This window comes from Hyperolius riggenbachi, chromosome 4 (genome assembly GCF_040937935.1).
Source record: "Hyperolius riggenbachi isolate aHypRig1 chromosome 4, aHypRig1.pri, whole genome shotgun sequence".
Taxonomy (NCBI): Eukaryota; Metazoa; Chordata; class Amphibia; order Anura; family Hyperoliidae; genus Hyperolius; species Hyperolius riggenbachi.
The window spans coordinates 376,758,065-376,780,649 of NC_090649.1; the positions used below are offsets into that span (position 1 = coordinate 376,758,065).

General features: G+C 47.7%; 1 protein-coding gene across 1 annotated transcript in view; it reads left to right on the forward strand.

Annotated features, from left to right (window-relative positions):
* Positions 1 to 430: 430 nt before the first annotated feature.
* EFCAB2 (EF-hand calcium binding domain 2) overlaps positions 431 to 22,585 on the forward strand; it is a 68,672-nt gene continuing 46,517 nt past the window's right edge. Inside the window, exons 1-2 of the mRNA XM_068279565.1 lie at positions 431 to 519; positions 7,840 to 7,924. Coding sequence (XP_068135666.1) covers positions 495 to 519; positions 7,840 to 7,924 — 110 coding nt within the window. The 5' untranslated portion in view covers positions 431 to 494. The remainder of the gene's footprint in view (positions 520 to 7,839; positions 7,925 to 22,585) is intronic.

Here is a 22,585-nt window from a genome sequence, read left to right on the forward strand (position 1 = left end):
TATGTTTTATAATTCAAACCACACTGGTCCTTTCTATACTGGTTCATTTTCCTTCATAGTAACATTATTTATACATAGTAATATTAGTAATATATCAATTTAAAGGATGGGAATAAAGTTTAGAGTCAAACACACACATTTTTTAGTAGAAAAAAATATTTACATAGAAATAGGGACAAAGTCCTGAAAGACGGACAAATGAGGAAGGAGGGACAGGGCTCCCAAAGAGGGACTGTCCCTCCAAAAGTGGGACAGTTGGGAGCTATGCCGGTTTTCTTTGTAATATTACCATCCATACAGAATATTGTAGTGATAGATCATTATTAGGCTTAACAACTGCATAATAAATTCCTGTGTCCCTGTTCTCCCGCCGCACACCATGTGCTACTGCGCATGCCAGCGCTAGTGGAGTTTGCCTTTGTCAGGGATGGCTGCGAACTTGCGAACAGTTCTCCCGGAAGGTTGTGTCGCCATGGTAACACAGGACAACAGTCATGGCGGAAGAGAAAGATAATGCAGGTGAATGAAGCTGCTTCCTAAACATAGAAGCCACGGTGACACGTAGGAGAACGCTGGCGGAGAGTTTGAATAAAGTTAGCTGAATGAAGTGTAGAAGAGTTATGCTATTTCACTTGTAGATTTTCAGCTCCTGGTTTACTTCACGTGGTGTCTTGCCAGTGCTGATAAAGCTATGTTGTTTTTACTGCTTTTTATTCTCGCATTAATTAACGTTTCTGAACATGATTAGGTGTGTCACTGAAATGTTGCAGAGTAATTATATAATTTGCAGCTTTCAGATGCAATCATTACATACATGAGGGGGTTTATGTTTAGTGAATTGGAGTTCTCACATGCTCAGTCCCGTCTTTATTTTACTACAGCTACATCAAAGCACTGCACTTCCATTTTATCACCATAGCTCCCAACTGTCCCTCTTTGGGAGCCCTGTCGCTCTTTCCTCATTTGTCCCTCTTTCAGGACTTTGTCCCTCTTTCTATGTAAATATATACATTTCTCTACTAAAAGGTGTGTTTACTTGACTAAACTTTATTCCCATTCTTTAAATTGATATATTACTAATTTTAAAATGTTAATATGAAGGAAAATGAACCAGGATAGAAAGGACCAGTGTGGTTTGAATTATAAAACAACATTTTTCTCATGAAATCTTTCTGGTATGCATGACTAGGGGTGTGACAGGGGCGTGATCAGGTGTGTGGCAGGGGCGTGATCAGGGGTGTGGCTTAAGTGTCCCTCTTTCTTATCTCAAAAAGGTGGGAGGTATGCTATAACAGAGTGCAAGTGCACAAACTGGCTTGTGTATGTACTACCAGTAGGGAAAACAGGTATACATAGTCTGTGTCCTTCTATGCTAAATAGTTCAGTGGTGAGTGAATAATGTGACTATCGCAAACAGTTGAAATGAGCCACATAGTTTTTGGATGTACAGGAACTGGAATGAAGAGGGATTGAACCAGAACTTTGCTTGGGGCAACGAAATTTAAAAGTGATTGACTAAAGCTGGGTACACATATGAGATAAGTCTTTGGAAAATGAAAGATCAAAGACCAATTTTACCACCTCCATGTATGAGGGCCAACAGATGTTAGATGGGTACACACAAGATAAATCTATGAAAAGTGAAAGATCAAATCTGCAGATAATCTTTGTAAAAAAAACTTCACAAAAGACCTCAAAAGAGTCAGACGAAAGATATTTATCTCTCCATCTTTCAGATTTATCCTGGTGGATCTGATCTGCAGATGACTGTCCGTTAAGCTAGGTACACAGGATAAGATTTTCTTCCAGATTTCCTGCCAGATCGATTATTTCCAACATGTCTGATCTGAAAATCGATTGGAAATCAGATCGGACATGTTGGAAATAATCGATCTGGCAGGAAATCTGCCTTAAAATCTCATCGTGTGTACTAGGCATTAATCAAAGTGTGTATGAGATCTCTAGATATTCTAGACTATGAAAGCTTTTTGCAGGAACTGATCTTTTGCATGTTTGCAATGATTTTTACCTGATGGGTGTACTCAGCTTAATAAAATAGACTGTGTAGGTGTGCTGTCATAGTACATGGAAGGTGGTAAAATTGGTCTTTGATCTTTCATGTTCCAAATACTTTCATCTCATGTGTCTACTTGGCCTTAGGTTTCTTTCACATGGGCAGTTGAACTGTGTTCTCAGCGAGCAGTTTGGGAGTTCGACAGTCTTTTCACTGCCTATTAACTGCTTGTGTGAAAGGGCCAGTGTCGGACTGGAAAGTGGAAAAACTGAGGAAATCCACCTGCTGGCCAAGCAGCAGCAGTGTTGCCAACCTTTCACGTTATTTTTTCCTGACAAATACCTACAAATTTACTGACAAAAGATTGTTTTTACTGACAAAATCCCCTGCGCCGCGTGCCGAAAAATGGGCGTGGTCTCACAACAGAATGTGGGCATGGTCATGGGTGGGGCCAAATATATATGATTTTAGTAGTGCTGTAAAAGGTCTGCCGGGGAAGTTTGAGCTCTGCCATAGTGTTTCCCCCCCTTCTCCCAAAATACATGTATCTTACAGCATTTCACCAAAAATCTACGTAAAAATACAGATAATATGGCAGAGGTTCCCTAAAAATATTTGTAATCTGGCAGCAGCGATTCCCCCAAAATACACATAATCTGGCAGTAGTTCCCCACAATACACTTAATCTGACAGCAGTGGTTGCCCAAAAATAGGTAGCCCTAGGTCTATAGGTATCTCCAGAATAGGTGGCCAGGGGTATATGTGCCCAGTATATGTAGCCAGGGGTATATGTGCCCAGTATATGTAGCCAGGGGTATATGTGCCCAGTATATGTAGCCAGGGGTATATGTGCCCAGTATATGTAGCCAGGGGTACATGTGCCCAGTATATGTAGCCAGGGGTACATGTGCCCAGTATATTTAGCCAGGGGTATATGTGCCCAGTATATGTAGCCAGGGGTATATGTGCTCAATATATGTAGCCAGGTGAGGTGTATATGTGCCCAGTATATGTAGCCAGGGGTATATGTGCTCAATATATGTAGCCAGGTGAGGTGTATATGTGCCCAGTATATGTAGCCAGGGGTATATGTGCCCAGTGTATGTAGCCAGGGGTACATGTGCCCAGTATATGTAGCCAGGGGTATATGTTACCAGTATATGTAGTCAGGGGTATATGTGCCCAGTATATATAGCCAGGGATATATGTGCCCAGTATATGTAGCCAGGGGTATATGTCCCCAGTATATGTAGTCAGGGGTATATGTGCCCAGTATATGTAGCCAGGGGTATATGTGCCCAGTATATGTAGCCAGGGGTATAAGTGCCCAGTATATGTAGCCAGGGGTATATGTCCCCAGTATATGTAACCGGGGGTATATGTCCCCAGTATATGTAGCCGGGGGTATATGTCCCCAGTATATGTAGCCAGGTGTATATGTGCTCAGTATATGTAGCCAGGTGTATATGTGCCCAGTATATGTAGCCAGGTGTATATGTGCCCAGTATATGTAGCCAGGGATATATGTCTCCAGTATATGTAGCCAGGTGTATATGTGCCCAGTATATGTAGCCAGGTGTATATGTGCCCAGTATATGTAGTCAGGGGTATATGTGCCCAGTATATGTAGCCAGGAGTATATGTCCCCAGTATATGTAGCCAGGGGTGTATGTCCCCAGTATATGTAGTCAGGGGTATATGTCCCCAGTATATGTAGGCAGGGGTACAGTGGAGGAAATAATTATTTGACCCCTCACTGATTTTGTAAGTTTGTCCAATGACAAAGAAATGAAAAGTCTCGGAACAGTATAATTTCAATGGTAGGTTTATTTTAACAGTGGCAGATAGCACATCAAAAGGAAAATCGAAAAAATAACCTTAAATAAAAGATAGCAACTGATTTGCATTTCATTGAGTGAAATAAGTTTTTGAACCCTCTAACAATAAAAGACTTAATACTTAGTGGAAAAACCCTTGTTTGCAAGCACAGAGGTCAAACGTTTCTTGTAATTGATGACCAAGTTTGCACTCATTTTAGGAGGAATGTTGGTCCACTCCTCTTTGCAGATCATCTCTAAATCCCTAAGGTTTCGAGGCTGTCTCTGTGCAACTCTGAGCTTAAAGGGAACCTTAACTGAACGGGGTGTATAGAGTTTTACTTACCTGGGGCTATTACCAGCCCCCTGCAGCAGTCCTGTGCCCTCGGCGCCGCTCTGGAATTCTCTGGTCCCCCGCTGTCACTTAGTTTCGTTTTTGACGACTCACCAGTCGCCGGCCGCCATGCGTATTATTGGACGCATTCACCAATGCAATTAGCGCTATTGCGGACCGCAACGCGTACAAAAATACCGCATATCTATGCGTGCGGAATGCAGCAACGCGTATTTTTGTACATGTTTCGGTCCGCAATAGCGTTAATTGCATTGGTGAATGCGTCCAATAATACGCATGGCGGCCGGCGACTGGTGAGTCGTCAAAAACTAAACTAAGTGACAGCGGGGGACCAGAGGATTCCAGAGCGGCGCCGAGGGCACAGGACTGCTGCAGGGGGCTGGTAATAGCCCCAGGTAAGTAAAACTCTATACCCCCGTTCAGTTAAGGTTCCCTTTAAGCTCCCTCCATAGGTTTTCTATTGGATTAAGGTCCGGAGACTGACTAGGCCACTCCATGACCCTAATGTGTTTCTTCTTGAGCCACTCCTTTGTTGCCTTTGCTGTATGTTTTGGGTCATTGTCGTGCTGGAACACCCATCCACGACCCATTTTCAGTTTCCTGGCAGAGGGAAGGAGGTTGTCGTTCAGGATTTCACGATACATGGCTCCGTCCATTTTCCCGTTAATGCGATTAAGTTGTCCTGTGCCCTTAGCAGAAAAACACCCCCAAAGCAAAATGTTTCCACCCCCATGCTTGATGGTGGGGACGGTGTTTTGGGGGTCATAGGCAGCATTTTTCTTCCTCCAAACACAGCGAGTTGAGTTAATGCCAAAGAGCTCTATTTTGGTCTCATCCGACCACAGCACCTTCTCCCAGTCACTCACAGAATCATTCAGGTGTTCATTGGCAAACTTCAGACGGGCCTGCACATGTGCCTTCTTGAGCAGGGGGACCTTACAAGCCCTGCAGGATTTTAATCCATTGCGGTGTAATGTGTTTCCAATGGTTTTCTTGGTGACTGTGGTCCCTGCTAATTTGAGGTCATTCACTAACGCCTCCCATGTAGTTCTAGGATGCTTTTTCACCTTTCTCAGAACCATTGACACCCCAGGAGGTGAGATCTTGCGTGGAGCCCCAGAGCGAGGTCGATTGATGGTCATTTTGTGCTTCTTCCATTTTCGAACAATCGCACCAACAGTTGTCACCTTCTCTCCCAGCTTCTTGCTAATGGTTTTATAGCCCATTCCAGCCTTGTGCAGATCTACAATTTTGTCTCTGACATCTTTGGACAGCTCTTTGGTCTTTCCCATGTTGGAGAGTTTGGAGTCTGCTTGATTGATTGATTCTGTGGACAGGTGTCTTTTATACAGGTGACTAGTTAAGACAGGTGTCCTTAATAAGGGTGACTAATTGAGTAGAAGTGTCTTACCACTCTGTGGGAGCCGGAACTCTTAATGGTTGGTAGGGGTTCAAAAACTTATTTCACTCAATGAAATGCAAATCAGTTGCTATCTTTTATTTAAGGTTATTTTTTCGATTTTCCTTTTGATGTGCTATCTGCCACTGTTAAAATAAACCTACCATTGAAATGATACTGTTCTGAGACTTTTCATTTCTTTGTCATTGGACAAACTTACAAAATCAGTGAGGGGTCAAATAATTATTTCCTCCACTGTATATGTGCCCAGTATATGTAGGCAGGGGTATATGTTCCCAGTATATGTAGGCAGGGGTATATGTGCCCAGTATATGTAGGCAGGGGTGTATGTGCCCAGTATATGTAGGCAGGGGTATATGTGCCCAGTATATGTAGCCAGGGGTATATGTGCCCAGTATATGTAACCAGGGGTATATGTGCCCAGTATATGTAGCCAGGGGTATATGCAGGGGTATATGTGCACAGTACATGTAGCCAGAGGTATATGTGCCCAGTATATGTAGCCAGGGGTATATGTGCCCAGTATATGTAGTCAGGGGTATATGTGCCCAGTATATGTAGCCAGGGTATATGTGCCCAGTATATGTAGTCAGGGGTATATGTGCCCAGTATATGTAGTCAGGGGTATATGTGCCCAGTATATGTAGGCAGGGTTTCCTGTTCCAGGGGATTGAGAAAGTCATGCCATGTAGGAGAGGGGGTGATCGCTACAAAAAACTTTTAAGGGCCCATCCACACTAGAACGTTTTGCCTGCGATTTCGGCAAAACGCTCAAGCGCTAGTGCTTTTTAAACGCTAGTGCTATAATACCCTATGGGCCGTTCTTACTTCAGCAATTTGCGTTAATTGCCGGCGATTAACGCAAATCGCCAAACGCAAATCTGTAGCCTGCACCATTTTCAGGCGATTTTCCGGCGATCGCGTTTCAGTGCTGTAGAAGAGCTAAACGCAATCGCGGGAAAATCGCTGCAGTGTCCAGTAATTTTTCTGCGTCAAATTGCGCAAAAATCACTTCCGCAAAATGCCGGCGATGCGCTTTTAAGTGTGCATGGGGCCTAAAGAGAGAGACTATGTGGATACACCGTTTGGGCACCAGGATCCCCCAGGGCCTTAATGCCAGGTGAGACCTGGCGCTCATTACCTAAATCACCCCACCCGAGTCGGGTTCCTCTTTGTATTGAGCCTCCTTTTCTCCTGTTTAGATCATGCCTGTGCGACAATTGTGGGTATATTTTGTGCATTTTTTCTTTTCCATTTTTATCTTTACAACTGTTCCTTGGTTGTTTTTAACATTAATTATTATTTTTTCATATGATTTTAATTGTGTTTTGAGATAGTCACCTCTGCATCAGACAAGTGGGAGTAGATTTACTACCCCACTGCATACTGAAGACTGTTCCGCCTCTATAAGGGCTGGTGCATGGGTGTTTCCTCATGTATGTGGGGTTTCGCCATTACATGACCAGCTATGATTAAGGGCTCGTTTCCACTAGTGCGGCGTGCGTCTGCGAGACACACGCCGGCACTGAGCGGGTGGGCGGGATCGCAGGCGAATCCCATCAGCCGTGCCATGCCTCAGCTGCGAATTCTGGCCGATTTCCGGCCATGCCTCAGCTGCGACTTCCGGCCGAATCGCTACAGCAAGCGATTCCGCTGGCGGCGCCATTCTCCCCTATGGCAGAGTTTCCCCGTGCGATTCATGTGCGGGGAAACTCTGCAGAATCGTGGTGGTTTCCGCCCTAGTGGAAGCGGGCCCTAAGAGTTAATGTAGCTCGAAACAACATGTCAGCAAATGATGTTTGTACCTGTGTCTATTTTGATGGATATGTCCTGAAATAAAGATATGGAAATCTGGACAACCTTCTTTTTCCATACTTGAAAAGCACTAGGAAAACTGTACATTTTATTTTCTGTAGTAACCTAAGGCAGGGGTTGCACACAAAAATGCATGTAATGGCTCCCAGTGCACAACTGCAGTGCAGTGAGAGCCATGTGCGGTTTTCCCGCAGTGGCAACCCCCCCACCCCACGACACGACTGCTTTTTTTCCCAGTTCCCTATTGCCAACAATCAGCTGCTCTCAGCTGGCTCTCAGCCAGCAATGCACAGACTCAAGTGTGACCCCTGCATCCAGAGTACAATCAATCTTTGTTATGATCATCCAGTCAACTACCTATAGACCAACAGATCCAAAGGTGAACCACTGATATTCTGTATGTGTTTTATTTTCACAGAAGCACTTGTGTCAGATTTACAGAAAAAAATCACTGAAGCATTTGAAGTGTTTGACCATGAAAACAACAAAACTGTAGATGTTCGGTAAGTTCATACTTGTATATACTAGAGCCTAGGTTATCTGGCACCAACAGGGATTGAATGATGGCGGATAAGGCCCAGTTCACACTTGTGTTAAATTGGCAAACGGATCTGATCACCGGTCGATTGGATCCGTTTTCCCTCCATTTCCCCTCTGCTGCTTCCGTTCCGTTTCCCCACATCCCCCCAAGACCCCCACCTCCAAAAGTGTATTTTTCTATTTAGAACAGTCCATTTCTTCACTTGTGTGAAGAAACATTCCTTTTTCTCATTGCTCCCAATGCAGCGCTTCCATTCCGCTGGGCTCTGCAGTCCTGAAAAATTGGTGTTGCAGGAAACTTGCAGTCCGTTCAGCAGATCCTGCGAAATGCATCAGTTTGAACAGACGGATGTGAACGGATCCATATGTTAATATTGATCCATTCGCATCCGTTAGGATCCATTCCGATCTGTGAATGGAACATTTTTTACCGCAAGTGTGAACCGGGCCTAAGTGTGTGTTCTGGTTGCTTGAGACTCAATGTAAAACACAAGCCTAGCTAATGGAGTACTATACTTCACTCTATATACATACCATGAACACCCTTTTAAAGCGGAGTGGAAGAGTGGCTAAAAAAAAGAGTGTCACTTACCTGGGGCTTCTGCCAGCCCCCTGCAGCCAACCTGTGCCCACACCATTTCAAAACGATCCTCTGTTCTCCCGCCATGGCTCACTTTTACTTCACGCAGTGGGTGTTCATTGCGCCTGCGCGCATCCTCGTTCACGCTTCCGTCGCCGGGCGCATGCTGCGCAGACCCAGAGATTTTCTCATACCGCGCCTGTGCAGGATGCTCTGGCTACGGCAACGCGTATGAGGATACTTGTGACCAGGGTGCAGTGGACGTCGACTAGAAGTCGGCTTCCACTGCATTAAAAAAAGTGATCCGAGGCGTGGGAACGGAGGATCGGTTTGAAACGGCAAGGGCACAGGTTGGCTGCAGGGGTCTGGAAGAAGCACTAGGTAAGTGAAACTTTTTTTTAGCCACTGTTCAGTTCCGCTTTAACCACTTGCCGACCGCCTTAAGCCGATGGGCGGCGGCAAGGGCTGGGCCCAAACGACTGCAATACGCCCATCGGCGGCGGCGGCGGGCGTGGTTATGCGGCGACCGCATCATTCGTGACGCGATCAGCCGCCGGCGACTGGCTCCGCCCCCCTCGCGCTGTAACCCGCCGGCCGTTCGGAAGCGCCGGCAGGTTACTAGCACCCGGATCGCCGGTAACTACGCGTATAATAGGCTTTGTAATGTATACAAAGCCTATTATACAGGCTGCCTCCTGCCCTGGTGGTCCCAGTGTCCAAGGGACCACCAGGGCAGGCTGCAGCCACCCTAGTCTGCACTCAAGCACACTGATTCCCCCCCCCCCCTGCCCCCTGATCGCCCACAGCACCCCTCAGACCCCCCCCCTGCCCACCCCCCAGACCACTGTTTTCACCCAATCACCCCCCTAATAACCCATCAATCACTCCCTGTCACTATCTGTCAACGCTATTTTTTTTTTAACCCTAAACTGCCCCCTGCTCCCTCCTGATCACCCCCCACCCCTCAGATTCCCCCCAGACACCCCCCCCCCCTGTTTACTGTATGCCTCTATCCCCCCTGTAATAACCCACTGATCACCTGTCAATCACCCATCAATCACCCCCTGTCACTGCCACCCATCAATCAGCCCCTAACCTGCCCCTTGCGGGCAATCTGATCACCCACCCACACCAATAGATCGCCCACAGATCCGACATCAGATCACCTCCCGAATGCAGTGTTTACATCTGTTCTCTCCTCTAAACACCCACTAATTACCCATCAATCACCCCCTATCACCACCTGTCACTGTTACCCTTCAGATTAGACCCTAATCTGCCCCTTGCGAACACCCAATCACCCGCCCACACGCTCAGATTGCCCTCAGACCCCCCTTATCAATTCGCCAGTGCAGTATTTACATCTGTACCCCCTCCCAACCAGCTCCTCCTCCACCCTATCCTCCCCTCACATCCTTCACTCCTACTACCACCGAGGAAGTCAACCACCTACTGCAGACTTCCCATACCACTACTTCCCCAGTTGACCCCATCCCTTCTGATTTACTTCAGCCTCACTTCACGGAATTGGCCCCAGTCCTCACTACCCTGTTCAACCTCTCCCTATCCACAGGCACCTTCCCCTCAGACTTCAAGCAGGCCACTGTACTACCCCTGCTCAAGAAACCCTCACTCGACCCCTCGCTACCCTCCAACTACCGTCCTATCTCCCTCCTCCCCTTTGCCTCAAAAGTCCTTGAGCGTCTGGTTCACAAACGCCTGACCCAGTACCTCAATGCCAACTCACTGCTAGACCCACTCCAATCTGGATTTCGGCCTGCCAACTCAACCGAAACTGCTCTCACCAAAGTGGTCAACGACCTTGCCTTAGCTAAAGCTGAAGGTAAATACTCCATTCTCCTCCTCCTTGACCTGTCAGCAGCTTTTGACACAGTAGATCATCCCCTACTCCTCCAGTCCCTCCAGTCCTTGGGCATTCACGATCTTGCCCTGTCCTGGCTTTCATCCTACCTCTCCAACCGCTCCTTCACGACCGCCTACAATGAGTCCTCGTCCACCCCCAACCACCTCTCGGTGGGAGTCCCCCAAGGTTCGGTCCTTGGCCCCCTACTGTTCACCCTATATACATCCTCCATTGGCAAGGTTATCTCCTCCATGGGTTTTAACTATCATCTGTATGCAGATGACACCCAGATCTACCTCCACACCCCTGACATATCCACCACGACCATGGACAAAGTCTCCTCCTGCCTATCAGCCATCTCTTCCTGGATGTCCGCTAGGTTCCTGAAACTAAATCTAGACAAAACGGAATTTATGATCTTCCCACCCCGGCCATCCACGAACCTCCCAGATGTGCATGTCACTGTTAACCACACTACCATTCGCCCTACCTCTCAAGCCCGCTGTCTGGGTGTCACCCTGGACTCCGCACTCTCCTTCACTTCCCACATCCAAAACCTCACAAAGTCCTGCAACTTCCACCTTCGTAACATCTGTAAGATTCACACTTTCCTGACCTCTGCAACCACCAAACTCCTCATCCATGCCCTCATAATTTCCCGCCTTGACTACTGCAATGCCCTGCTGTCTGGTCTCCCTATGACCCGAACAGCCCCACTGCAGTCCATCATGAATGCGGCAGCCAGAATTATCCACTGCTCCCATCGCTCCACCACGGCAGATCCCCTCCTAGAATCCTTCCACTGGCTTCCTATCCAGTCCAGAATCAGATTCAAGATACTGTGTCTGACCTACAAATCTGTCCACAAAACCTGTCCAACCTACATTTCCGATCTTACTCAGAGGTACACACCTAGTCGCTCACTCGGCTCTTCCAATGAACTTCGCCTAACCGCCCCCCGCATCACCCAGTTCCATGCACGCCTCCAGGACTTCTCAAGAGCTGCTCCAACACTATGGAACTCCCTACCTCCACCCATTAGGGCAGCCCCCTCCTTCAACATCTTCAAGAAAGCCCTCAAAACTCACCTTTTCACTCTGGCCTACTACCCCTCACAAGTGCTCTAAACCTACAGCTGAACTCTGGTCTCCTACCATTCGTGTCCTTACCTCTCCCTCTAGATTGTAAGCCTTTGGGCAGGGTCCTCCTCCTTTTGTGTCCTACCTGATCTTGCACCTCCATTACTGTGAACCCATGCTATGCATCTGAGTGAACCTAACTTGCCTAATCTCCATGCTCCATCCAGTGACTGACTAAGCATTACCTGGTACTCATACTATGGTGTGTGATCTGGTTTTCTTGTATTCCTGTATTGTCATATTGCTGTATGTCACCCCTAAATATTGTCTGTAACTTAAATTAATGTTCAGCGCTGCGTAATATGTTGGCGCTTTATAAATACAATAAATAAATAATAAATCTGTTCTTCCCTGTAATAACCCACTGATCACCTGTCAATCACCTATCAATCACCCATCAATCACCCCCTGTCACTGCCACCCATCAATCACCCCCTGTCACTGCCACCCAACAATCAGCCCCTAACCTGCCCCTTGCGGGCAATCTGATCACCCACCCACACCAATAGATCGCCCGCAGATCCGACGTCAGATCACCTCCCAAGTGCAGTGTTTACATCTGTTCTCTACCCTAAACACCCACTAATTACCCATCAATCACCCCCTATCACCACCTGTCACTGTTACCCATCAGATTAGACCCTAATCTGCCCCTTGCGGGCACCCAATCACCCGCCCACACGCTCATATTGCCCTCAGACACCACCCCCCCTTATCAATTCGCCAGTGCATTATTTACATCTGTTCTTCCCTGTAATAATCCACTGATCACCTGTCATTCACCTATCAATCACCCTTCAATCACCCCCTGTCACTGCCACCCATCAATCACCCCCTGTCACTGCCACCCATCAATCAATCCCTAACCTGCCCCTTGCGGGCAATCTGATCACCCACCCACACCATCAGATTGCCCCAGACCTACCCTCAGATCACCTCCAAAGTGCATTGTTTACATCTAATCACCTACTGATCACCCATCAATCACCCATCAATCAGCCCCTGTCACTGATACCCATTAGATTAGACCCCTATCTGCCCCTAGGGCACCCAATCACCCGCACACGCCCTCAAACCCCAGCCCTGATCACCTCGCCAGTGCATTGCTTGCATCGATTTCCCCCCTCTAATCACACCTTGAGTCACCCATCAATCACCTCCTGTCACCACCTGTCACCCCCTAGCACACCTACCCATCAAATCAGGCCCTAATTTGCCCCGTGTGGGCTCCTGATCACTCGGCCAATCCCTCAGATCCCCCTCAGACCCCCTTCCGATCACCTCCCCAGTGCATTGATTGCATCTATTTTCCCCTCTAACCACCTCCTGAGACACCCATCAATCACCTCCTGTCACCCTCCTAGCACTCCTATCCATCAGATCAGGCCCAATACAACCTGTCATCTAAGAAAATTCACTTTTGGCACCATAGTTTGTAAACGCTACAACTTTTACCCAATCCAATAAATATACACTGAATGGTTTTTTTCTTATCAAAGACATGTAGCAGAATAACTTTCGTGCTCAAATGTATAGGAAATTTTACTTTATTTGAAAAATGTCAGCACAGAAAGTTAAAAAATTCATGTCTTTTTTGATGAATATAATAAAAACTAAAACTCCACAGCAGCAATCAAATAGCACCAAAAGAAAGCTGTATTAGTGACAAGAAAAGGAGGTAAAATTCATTTAGGTGGTAGGTTGTATGACTGAGCAATAAACCGTGAAAGCTGCAGTGGTCTGAATGGAAAAAAAGGCTCTGGTCCTTAAGGGGCGAAAAGACTGTGGTCCTCAAGTGGTTAAATGTTAAAATACAGTAATCCTACCTAATAAAACACAAGTGTCTCTGTGTCCCATGTCCCTGTGTGTGTCTTTTTTTGTTGTGCGCATCATGTGCAGGGAGGGACGCAGAGACACTGAGGAGAGCTGGGGAATGACACGGCGGGGGGCCAGGAAGGGCAGGCGTGGGCGCATATGTGAGCACGCGGCGTGCATGCCCGCTGACAGACCTAGCCTGTTTTTAAACAGGCTAAGGTCACCAGTTGAGTATAGTAACTTTGGGGGAGTTGTGCAACTTATGCTGGGTACACACTATGAGATTTTCTGGCTGATTTACTGTTGGATCGATTATTTCCAACATCTCCGATTTGCTTTCTGATTGATTTCCGAGCATTTTCCGATCGATTTCCTATTAAAGGTAGCCGATCATAAAATGCTCGGAAATCGTTCGGAAAGCAAATCGGCCCGGGTCGGGCTCTCTTGGCTGCACAAAGATGGCCGCATGAGCCGGCTGCAGCTGCGCAGTCCGCTTAGCCGCGAGTGCGCCTGCGCAGCTCTAGGGCCAACCCCCCGATCAACGCAACTTGTAGCGTGGATCGAGAGGTTGGCCCTAGAGCTGCGCAGCCGCACTTGCGGCTAAGCGGACTGCGCAGCCGTGGCCGGCTCATGCGGCCATCTTTGTGCAGCCAAGAGAGCCCAACCCGGGACGAGTGGTCGGGACCCGGTCGGGGGGCTATTGAGCGCAGGGGATCCGGCGGAACGTCTTAACCACTTGCCGACCGCGCACTCATACCGCGTCGGCAAAGTGGCAGCTGCAGGACCAGCGACGCAGTATTGCGTCGCCAGCTGCAGGCTGATTAATCAGGAAGCAGCCGCTCGGGCTGATGGCGGCTCGCAGGCTAAATGTAAACACAAGCGGAAATAATCCGCTTTGTTTACATTTGTACGGCGCTGCTGCGCAGCAGCGCCGTAAGGCAGATCGGCGATCCCCGGCCAATCAGCGGCCGGGGATCGCCGCCATGTGACAGGGGACGTCCCGTCACTGGCTGCACAGGACGGATAGCGTCCTGTGCAGCCCTGATCTCCGGGGGGGAGCAGGTAGGAGAGGGAGGGGGGAATTTCGCCGCGGAGGGGGGCTTTGAGCTGCCCCCCCCCGCCAGCCACATGCAGGCATGAGAGATTGGACCCCCCCAGCACATCATCCCCCTAGTGGGGAAAAAAGGGGGGTGATCTGATCTCTCTGCCTGCTACATGATCTGTGCTGGGGGCTGCAGAGCCCACCCAGCACAGATCACTCAGCACAGCGCTGGTCCTTAAGGGGGGGTAAAGGGTGGGTCCTCAAGTGGTTAAATGAGCATACAGGTATTTGACTTTTTTAAAGATTTCACCTCGTAAGTCCTTTAAATCATGTAGCGAGCCTAGGGCTCGCAACATGATAGCCGCTGTGGAGCGGCAGCCCCCCCACCCGCTCCGATCGCCTTCGGCGATCTGCAATCAGGAAGGGAGGGCTTTTCTCGTCGTTGCGGTCGTGATGACGTCATCGATGTTGTGACGTAATCGGGAGTCCCGATCCACCCCTCAGCGCTGATAGGCCAGGCTGCGCAAGGGGTCGGGGGGGGGGGGGGGGGCGCGGCGAATCGGCGCGGAGCGGCGGCAATCGCTGGGCACACGCAGCTAGCAAAGTGCTAGCTGCGTGTAGCAAAAAAAAATTATGCAAATCGGCCCAGCAGGGCCTGAGAAATCCTCCTGCGCGGCTTACCCCGAACTACGTTCGGGGTTACCGCCAGGAGGGTTAATGTTTATTGGATTTATATAGCGCCAACATACTACGCAGCACTGTACAATAGATAAGATTACAGACAATGATAACGGGTGACCAACAAGACAAAGACAAGACAAATAACATTTATATCGTGCTTTTCTCCTGGCGGACTCAAAGCGCCAGAGCTGCAGCCACTAGGACTCGCTCTATAGGCAGTAGCAGTGTCTCCTACTGAATAGGTGCACGCAATACAGGTAATAAGCAATAAGATACATAACACATAAGATACATCATGAAGTATGATAAATATGGAGAGAGGGCCCTGGCAAAGGCTTACAATCTAGAGGGAGGGGGTGATGACAACAAAAGAGGGGGGCTCTATCTAGAGGTTCTTGGCAGAGAGATTTAGGGCAGCGTTGAGGTGGGGTAGGCCTCCTTGAAGAGGTGAGTTTTGAAGGAGGGGGCAAGCCTGATGGGCAGTGGGAGATCCAAAGGAGGGCAGCTTTAGTGAAGTTGTGCATGGGAGTGCAAGATGAATGGGGTTGTTGGAGGAGCAAAGTGTGTGTATCTGCTGACCAGGTCAGAGATTTAGGTCGCAAACACTGGTCCACATGACAGCCCAGGGGCCCCAGGTCTCTCTCATTCACTGGGGCCCTGAAACCACCATGCGACACCTAGAGGGAAGTGCGGGCAAGCCCTGGACCTCTCACCTCCAGGGAACTCACTCCACCACCTCTAAACTGAATGCCAACTGCAACAAACTCAATTGCTAACTTCCAGTCAGAGCAATATCCTGCCTCTATCTGGCCAGCAGGCGCTAGTCAGCCAATCAGGTGCACTGTCATACACCCTTTGCCTGCTGTACCATACCTAGCAGGAATTACATAGATTAGCATTCAGGTGGGAGGCTTCGGTTGGACGCAATCGTGAATTGCGTCGTTTACAGGGACGCCCCGTGTAGGCACATCTCCCACACGGTGCCCTCCCTAACCACTCACCTGTCAACCGCATCCTAGAAGCTGCAAAAAATAAATTTAAAATCACAAACACTGGTCCACATGACAGCCCAGGGTCCCCAGGTCTCTCTCACTCACTGGGGCCCCCAAACCACCATGCGACACCTAGAGGGAAGTGCGGGCAAGCCCTGGACCTCTCACCTCCAGGGAACTCACCCCACCACCTCTAAACTGAATGCCAACTGCAACAAACTCAATTGCTAACTTCCAGTCAGAGCAATATCCTGCCTCTATCTGGCCAGCAGACGCTAGTCAGCCAATCAGGTGCACTGTCATACACCCTTTGCCTGCTGTACCATACCTAGCAGGAATTACATAGATTAGCATTCAGGTGGTAGGCTTCGGTTGGACGCAATCGTGAATTGTGTCGTTTACAGGGACGCCCCGTGTAGGCACATCTCCCACACGGTCCCCTCCCTAACCACTCACCTGTCAACCGCATCCTAGAAGCTGCAAAAAATAAATTTAAAATCACAAACACTGGTCCACATGACAGCCCAGGGGCCCCAGGTCTCTCTCACTCACTGGGGCCCCCAAACCACCATGCGACACCTAGAGGGAAGTGCGGGCAAGCCCTGGACCTCTCACCTCCAGGGAACTCACCCCACCACCTCTAAACTGAATGCCAACTGCAACAAACTCAATTGCTAACTTCCAGTCAGAGCAATATCCTGCCTCTATCTGGCCAGCAGACGCTAGTCAGCCAATCAGGTGCACTGTCATACACCCTTTGTCTGCTGTACCATACCTAGCAGGAATTACATAGATTAGCATTCAGGTGGGAGGCTTCGGTTGGACGCAATCGTGAATTGCGTCGTTTACAGGGACGCCCCGTGTAGGCACATCTCCCACACGGTCCCCTCCCTAACCACTCACCTGTCAACCGCATCCTAGAAGCTGCAAAAAATAAATTTAAAATCACAAACACTGGTCCACATGACAGCCCAGGGGCCCCAGGTCTCTCTCACTCACTGGGGCCCCCAAACCACCATGCGACACCTAGAGGGAAGTGCGGGCAAGCCCTGGACCTCTCACCTCCAGGGAACTCACCCCACCACCTCTAAACTGAATGCCAACTGCAACAAACTCAATTGCTAACTTCCAGTCAGAGCAATATCCTGCCTCTATCTGGCCAGCAGACGCTAGTCAGCCAATCAGGTGCACTGTCATACACCCTTTGCCTGCTGTACCATACCTAGCAGGAATTACATAGATAAGCATTCAGGTGGGAGGCTTCGGTTGGACGCAATCGTGAATTGCGTCGTTTACAGGGACGCCCCGTGTAGGCACATCTCCCACACGGTCCCCTCCCTAACCACTCACCTGTCAACCGCATCCTAGAAGCTGCAAAAAATAAATTTAAAATCACAAACACTGGTCCACATGACAGCCCAGGGGCCCCAGGTCTCTCTCACTCACTGGGGCCCCCAAACCACCATGCGACACCTAGAGGAAAGTGCGGGCAAGCCCTGGACCTCTCACCTCCAGGGAACTCACCCCACCACCTCTAAACTGAATGCCAACTGCAACAAACTCAATTGCTAACTTCCAGTCAGAGCAATATCCTGCCTCTATCTGACCAGCAGACGCTAGTCAGCCAATCAGGTGCACTGTCATACACCCTTTGCCTGCTGTACCATACTGTTAGCTTGATTCCTTCCGAGGTGGCTGCACGATCACTTTAGCAGCAGTCAGACCTATGGATTCAACTCCCTGGTTTTAGTGAGTAGCCTCTCTCCAGCTGGGAGATGCAATGATCACGACACTTAAGTTGGTGAAAATGCATCTGAAATCTTTATTTACAGGTCAATCTTATATACACCCTGATGTAGGGGAAAGAACCAGGTTAAACCGGTGTGCCCATGTGAAGTAGTGGAGACAATAGAACAGACATGGTAGAGACAGTAAAAACAATAGCATGTGTTGTTCTGTAAACACTGGCAGAGGTAGAATTTGTGCATGTGTTAATTTCTCAATGGACCAGGTTTTTTAACAACAATGCGTGACTAGGTCTGAGTCTTCAGATCTCTGTCACAGTGGCTTGTATGGTAATATACCAACTGGGTATTGAAATACAGGTATTGTATTCTGTCTCTCAAAGGTGTCTGGAACTTCTAGAGTGTTAATTATTAATGTATCCGTAAAGCACTGTCTGGAGGAATGTGCTGCTGACTAGTTGGAGCAATGATGTCATTTTAAGATAGATTTGATGTGCTGTATATATTTTAATATCGGTGATTTAAGTAGCACATTAATAAAACCTTTCAACCCAACCTTTGATCCCAACCTTTTGTAAAAGGGCGGGATCACCCAGAGAACATCACCATGCGTCCTCCTGAGTATGTTCCCTGTGTGGTTGCTGTGGGTATGCAAGCCCTACACATGGATATGAGATTAGGAATGCACTGTGCACAACAGCATAGAATTATTATACACATGATTACCCCCACTATGGTGATTATCAGCTGTTGGATGAATGCAGTACCAGGCAACCACCCAAAAACCCAGTCCCACCAATTGCTACTGATATCTTCCTTGATTTCCTTTGCTAACTCACTTAGTGTTTTAATATGGCTTTGTATTGAGTGGTCAGAAAGGCAAAAATCTGAAGAGTTCAATATGTTGATAGCAATGAATGCCCATATGTTGTCCTTGGTATCTAATAAGTTTGGTTTTAACTCCAAAGTGGAGACGTCAATGTCTCTTGCATTTATCACTTTCTTGGGTAAGGAGGGGCATATCGAGGGTAGGTCCTCAGGGTGGTGAGAACATGCTGCAAACAACCAGACCATGGTTGCCAGCATTGTGCCTGCTGCACAGAGTGCTATTGCTGCTTGAATGGGAACTCTTCCAGGAGTAGAGGTGTACATTGGCATTGTACTGATGCTTCCGTCTGGATCCAACTGGAACTCGTCTGATACCGGTCACTCGCTCTGGTCCGCGCGCGTGGGACCCAGAGGTGGGGCTTCCTTCAATCTCGATGCGTGGATCCACACAGGGGAGTCGTCTGTCAGCACCGCAGTTCTGGTCACTGCCTGGACTGTCGCAGGGGGTCCGTAGGGTGGGTCCAGCGACTTCAACTTATGGAGGGCCTTCACCAGGACTCTGTCTCCAGGTTTGAATGGGTGGGTCAGTGCACCTGTTGGCAAAGGAAACGAGAGCGAAATATCACCATAATCACTATTCAATTTTTCAATCAATTTTGCTACATATTCCTCTTGTATCTGCTGCAAGTCTCCAGGTATCAGAATTAATGGACTCGGTGTCCATGGGGTTGGGAAGGGTCTCCCCATCAAAATTTCGAAAGGAGATAACCTGGTTCTTGGGTCTGGAGTCATTCTGACTTCAGCAAGAATCGCAGGTAAGTACTGGTCCCACTTATGGTAGGTACCCTCCGTTGCCTTCCTCAGTTTGTCCTTCAGTGTGCGATTCATTCTTTCAACAACACCTGCACTCTGGGGGTGATATGGTATGTGGAACTTCCAATCTATAGCCAACTGTTCAGCTATGGACTGTGTTACCTTTGCAGTGAATGGGGTTCCATTGTCAGAGCTGATTCTGACCGGACAACCCCACCTGGGAATAATTTCTTTGCACAAAATCTTTGCTACAGTTTTTGCATCCTCTTTCCTTACCACAAAAGCCTCTGGCCATCTGCTGAATCTGTCAACAATTACCAAAAGAATTTTACACCCGTTTGTTGCCTTTGGCATGTGTGTAAAATCGATTTGTAATTCCTGAAATGGCCCTTGTGGGGGCAGTAAGTGTTCATGGTGGCCTACTTTTTTACCTTGGACATTGTTTCTAGCACAAGTGAGACATCTTGAAATCATACTTTCTGTGACTTGTTTTAAATTTTCTGCACAAAACCTTTTACTTACCTCCTCCATTGTTTGCTTGAGTCCCTTGTGGCCTAAACCATGTATTTGTAGTATAAGAACAGGGGCTGCTACTTGAGGAATTCCTACCACTCCTCCTTTTGACCATAGACCGTTAGCGTCTTTGGTCAACCCTTGGGTCTCCCAATAAGTAATGTCTGCTGGCGTTGCAAATGCTTGGAGTTGGGACAGCATGACGTTATTTTCAGGTGTGAGCGGTACCAGCGGGGCATTTAGGAGAACCTCAGTTGCATGATTAAGTGTGACATGAGAAGCTGCTTTTGCATGCTTGTCTGCTAACCTGTTTCCCTGGGCAACTAGTGTCATTGAGGTTGTGTGCGCCTGGCACTTAATGACTGCAATGGCTTCTGGGAGTTGAATCGCTGCAAGAAGATTTGTAATGAGCTGTGCATGCGCAATTGGTTTACCTGCCGCTGTCGTGAACCCTCTATGCTGCCATATTACCCCAAAGTCATGACACACTGAAAATGCGAATCTAGAGTCTGTGTACACATTTACTCGCTTGTTAGCCATGATTTCACAAGCTCTGGTGAGTGCGATTAACTCAGCAGCTTGTGCTGATGATACAGGAGCTGGCATGGCCTCCAGAACTGTATCAGGCAATTGTACAACTGCATAACCAGCATGAAATGTGTGATCATCTGGTCGTGTGCAGGAGCCATCTACAAAAACATCGTCTGCATCAGGAAAGGGGACGCTTTGTAGGGTGGGGCGGGGGCTTGTGGCAATGTGAATTCGTTCTGCACATTCATGTTGTTCTGATATCTCATCTTGTAGCCCCTTGAATCCTAGGAGAGAGTTCAAGAACAACATTGGTGCAGTTGTTGGTGCACAGTAGTGAACCTTGAGCCCTGGAGTGGTGGTAAGGATAATATCATATCCCGCCAACCGTTGGGCAGTCATGTGTTGTGTAGACAGATTTTTTTAGGAGGTGAAGGACAGAGTGTGACATGTAGAGTGTTGTATGGAGAGGTGGTGAACTTTAGCACGTTCTGTTTGAGGAATGCCTCAATCATTGGCGCTAGAGCTTCTTCCTTTGCTTTCTGGATGGGATATTTTTTATCTGTGCCTGCTGGGTCTGTGTAGGCATTGGTTGGGCCTGGTCTGGGGGCGGGCAGGGGCAATCTCTAACGAAGTGCCCTGGTTGCTTACACCTGTAGCAGACACGTGAGTTTTGTCTGGACCCTGCATGCTGCTGAAAGCTGCGCTTATCTGTATATCTCCCCCTATTGCCATGGCGGGGGTGGGGCTGGGTACACATTCTTTTCAAATAAGATACAGTGGCAGCAGGAGTTTTCCTAGGATCAGGGGAATTCTTTATAATATCATTTAAAACAGTAGATGGTAAAGGCTTCATTACCATTTGATTCCCCATTATGACAAATGGGAATGCTTCAGCTGCTATGGGGGAAGTGTTTGTCTTTGCTGCACGAGGATACATTGTTCTACTAGGCTGTGCAGACTGGACAATAGGTTGATTAGCACATCCAGAGAAATCCTGTATTTCAGGCTCTGTAGAACTAGAAACTTGTGGGGCAGTTAATTGTGTGCATATCTCATCATCTGACTCTGTTGTTAATTTAGTTAAGACAGGGTATAATGGCACATAAGGAGGCGGAGCAGAAGTTGGGGATACAATGGGGGCTTTGATCTGCTGCTTTTCAGTTACACAGCTAAGATCAGTCCAAAAAGTTTGCAATGATAACCATGCCTGCCCACAGGTTTTCATATAAGTTTTATCCCAGTTTGGATCTCCATGATACCATGGAAAAGCACCTATGTCATTTAGACACAACCCCTTTATCATGGTAACATGAAATTCTGAAAAAGATCCCTCTCTTGGAAATGGATCACTACATCTCATTCCCTCAGTCCAATTTGACATATTATCCACCCATGGGTCTGTATAAAATGAACCTAGACACCTCTGGACAAACATTTTAGGTGTTTCCCCAAATTCATTTTTGGGAGACACTTTCACCAGAGAGTGGTTTGCAGCAGACTTAGGAACATGCTTTTCAGTTCTAAACTTAAATTTCAAATTTCCCTTGGGCGTCCCCATACCTTGAGAGTTGCCCATTATACTAAGCTAAAAATACAATAAAAAAAAATAGAGTGAGATTAGCTGAGCTTGAAGGTTTATCTAGGGATGGTGATGTCAGTATTAGACTTTACTGGAAAACCTGGTCTCCAGCTTGTGTGATTCTTCTATACTTCTAATCAAGTTTATCTACATCTGATTTATGGTTTGACTTTTAACTATCCTTTGTGGACAAGATTATACCTTCAATCTCAGCTCAACCTCGCATACAATCTACACAAATCTATACAGTAACATGCAATCTTATATAACAACTAAAATTCACTTAAGCGACTATACAACAATATACAAGGTTTAGAGAGACTATTCACTATTTCACACAGTACTGCTTTCTTAATTGGGGCATCAGACCCGCTATTTACTTTAGGAATATCAGATTCCTGGGAGGCGCTACAGAAGCGCTTTCCGGGTTCTGCTAATCCGCTCTGACAGTATAGGGTGGTAATAATATATATAAAAAAAATAGTATTACTCACCCGATACT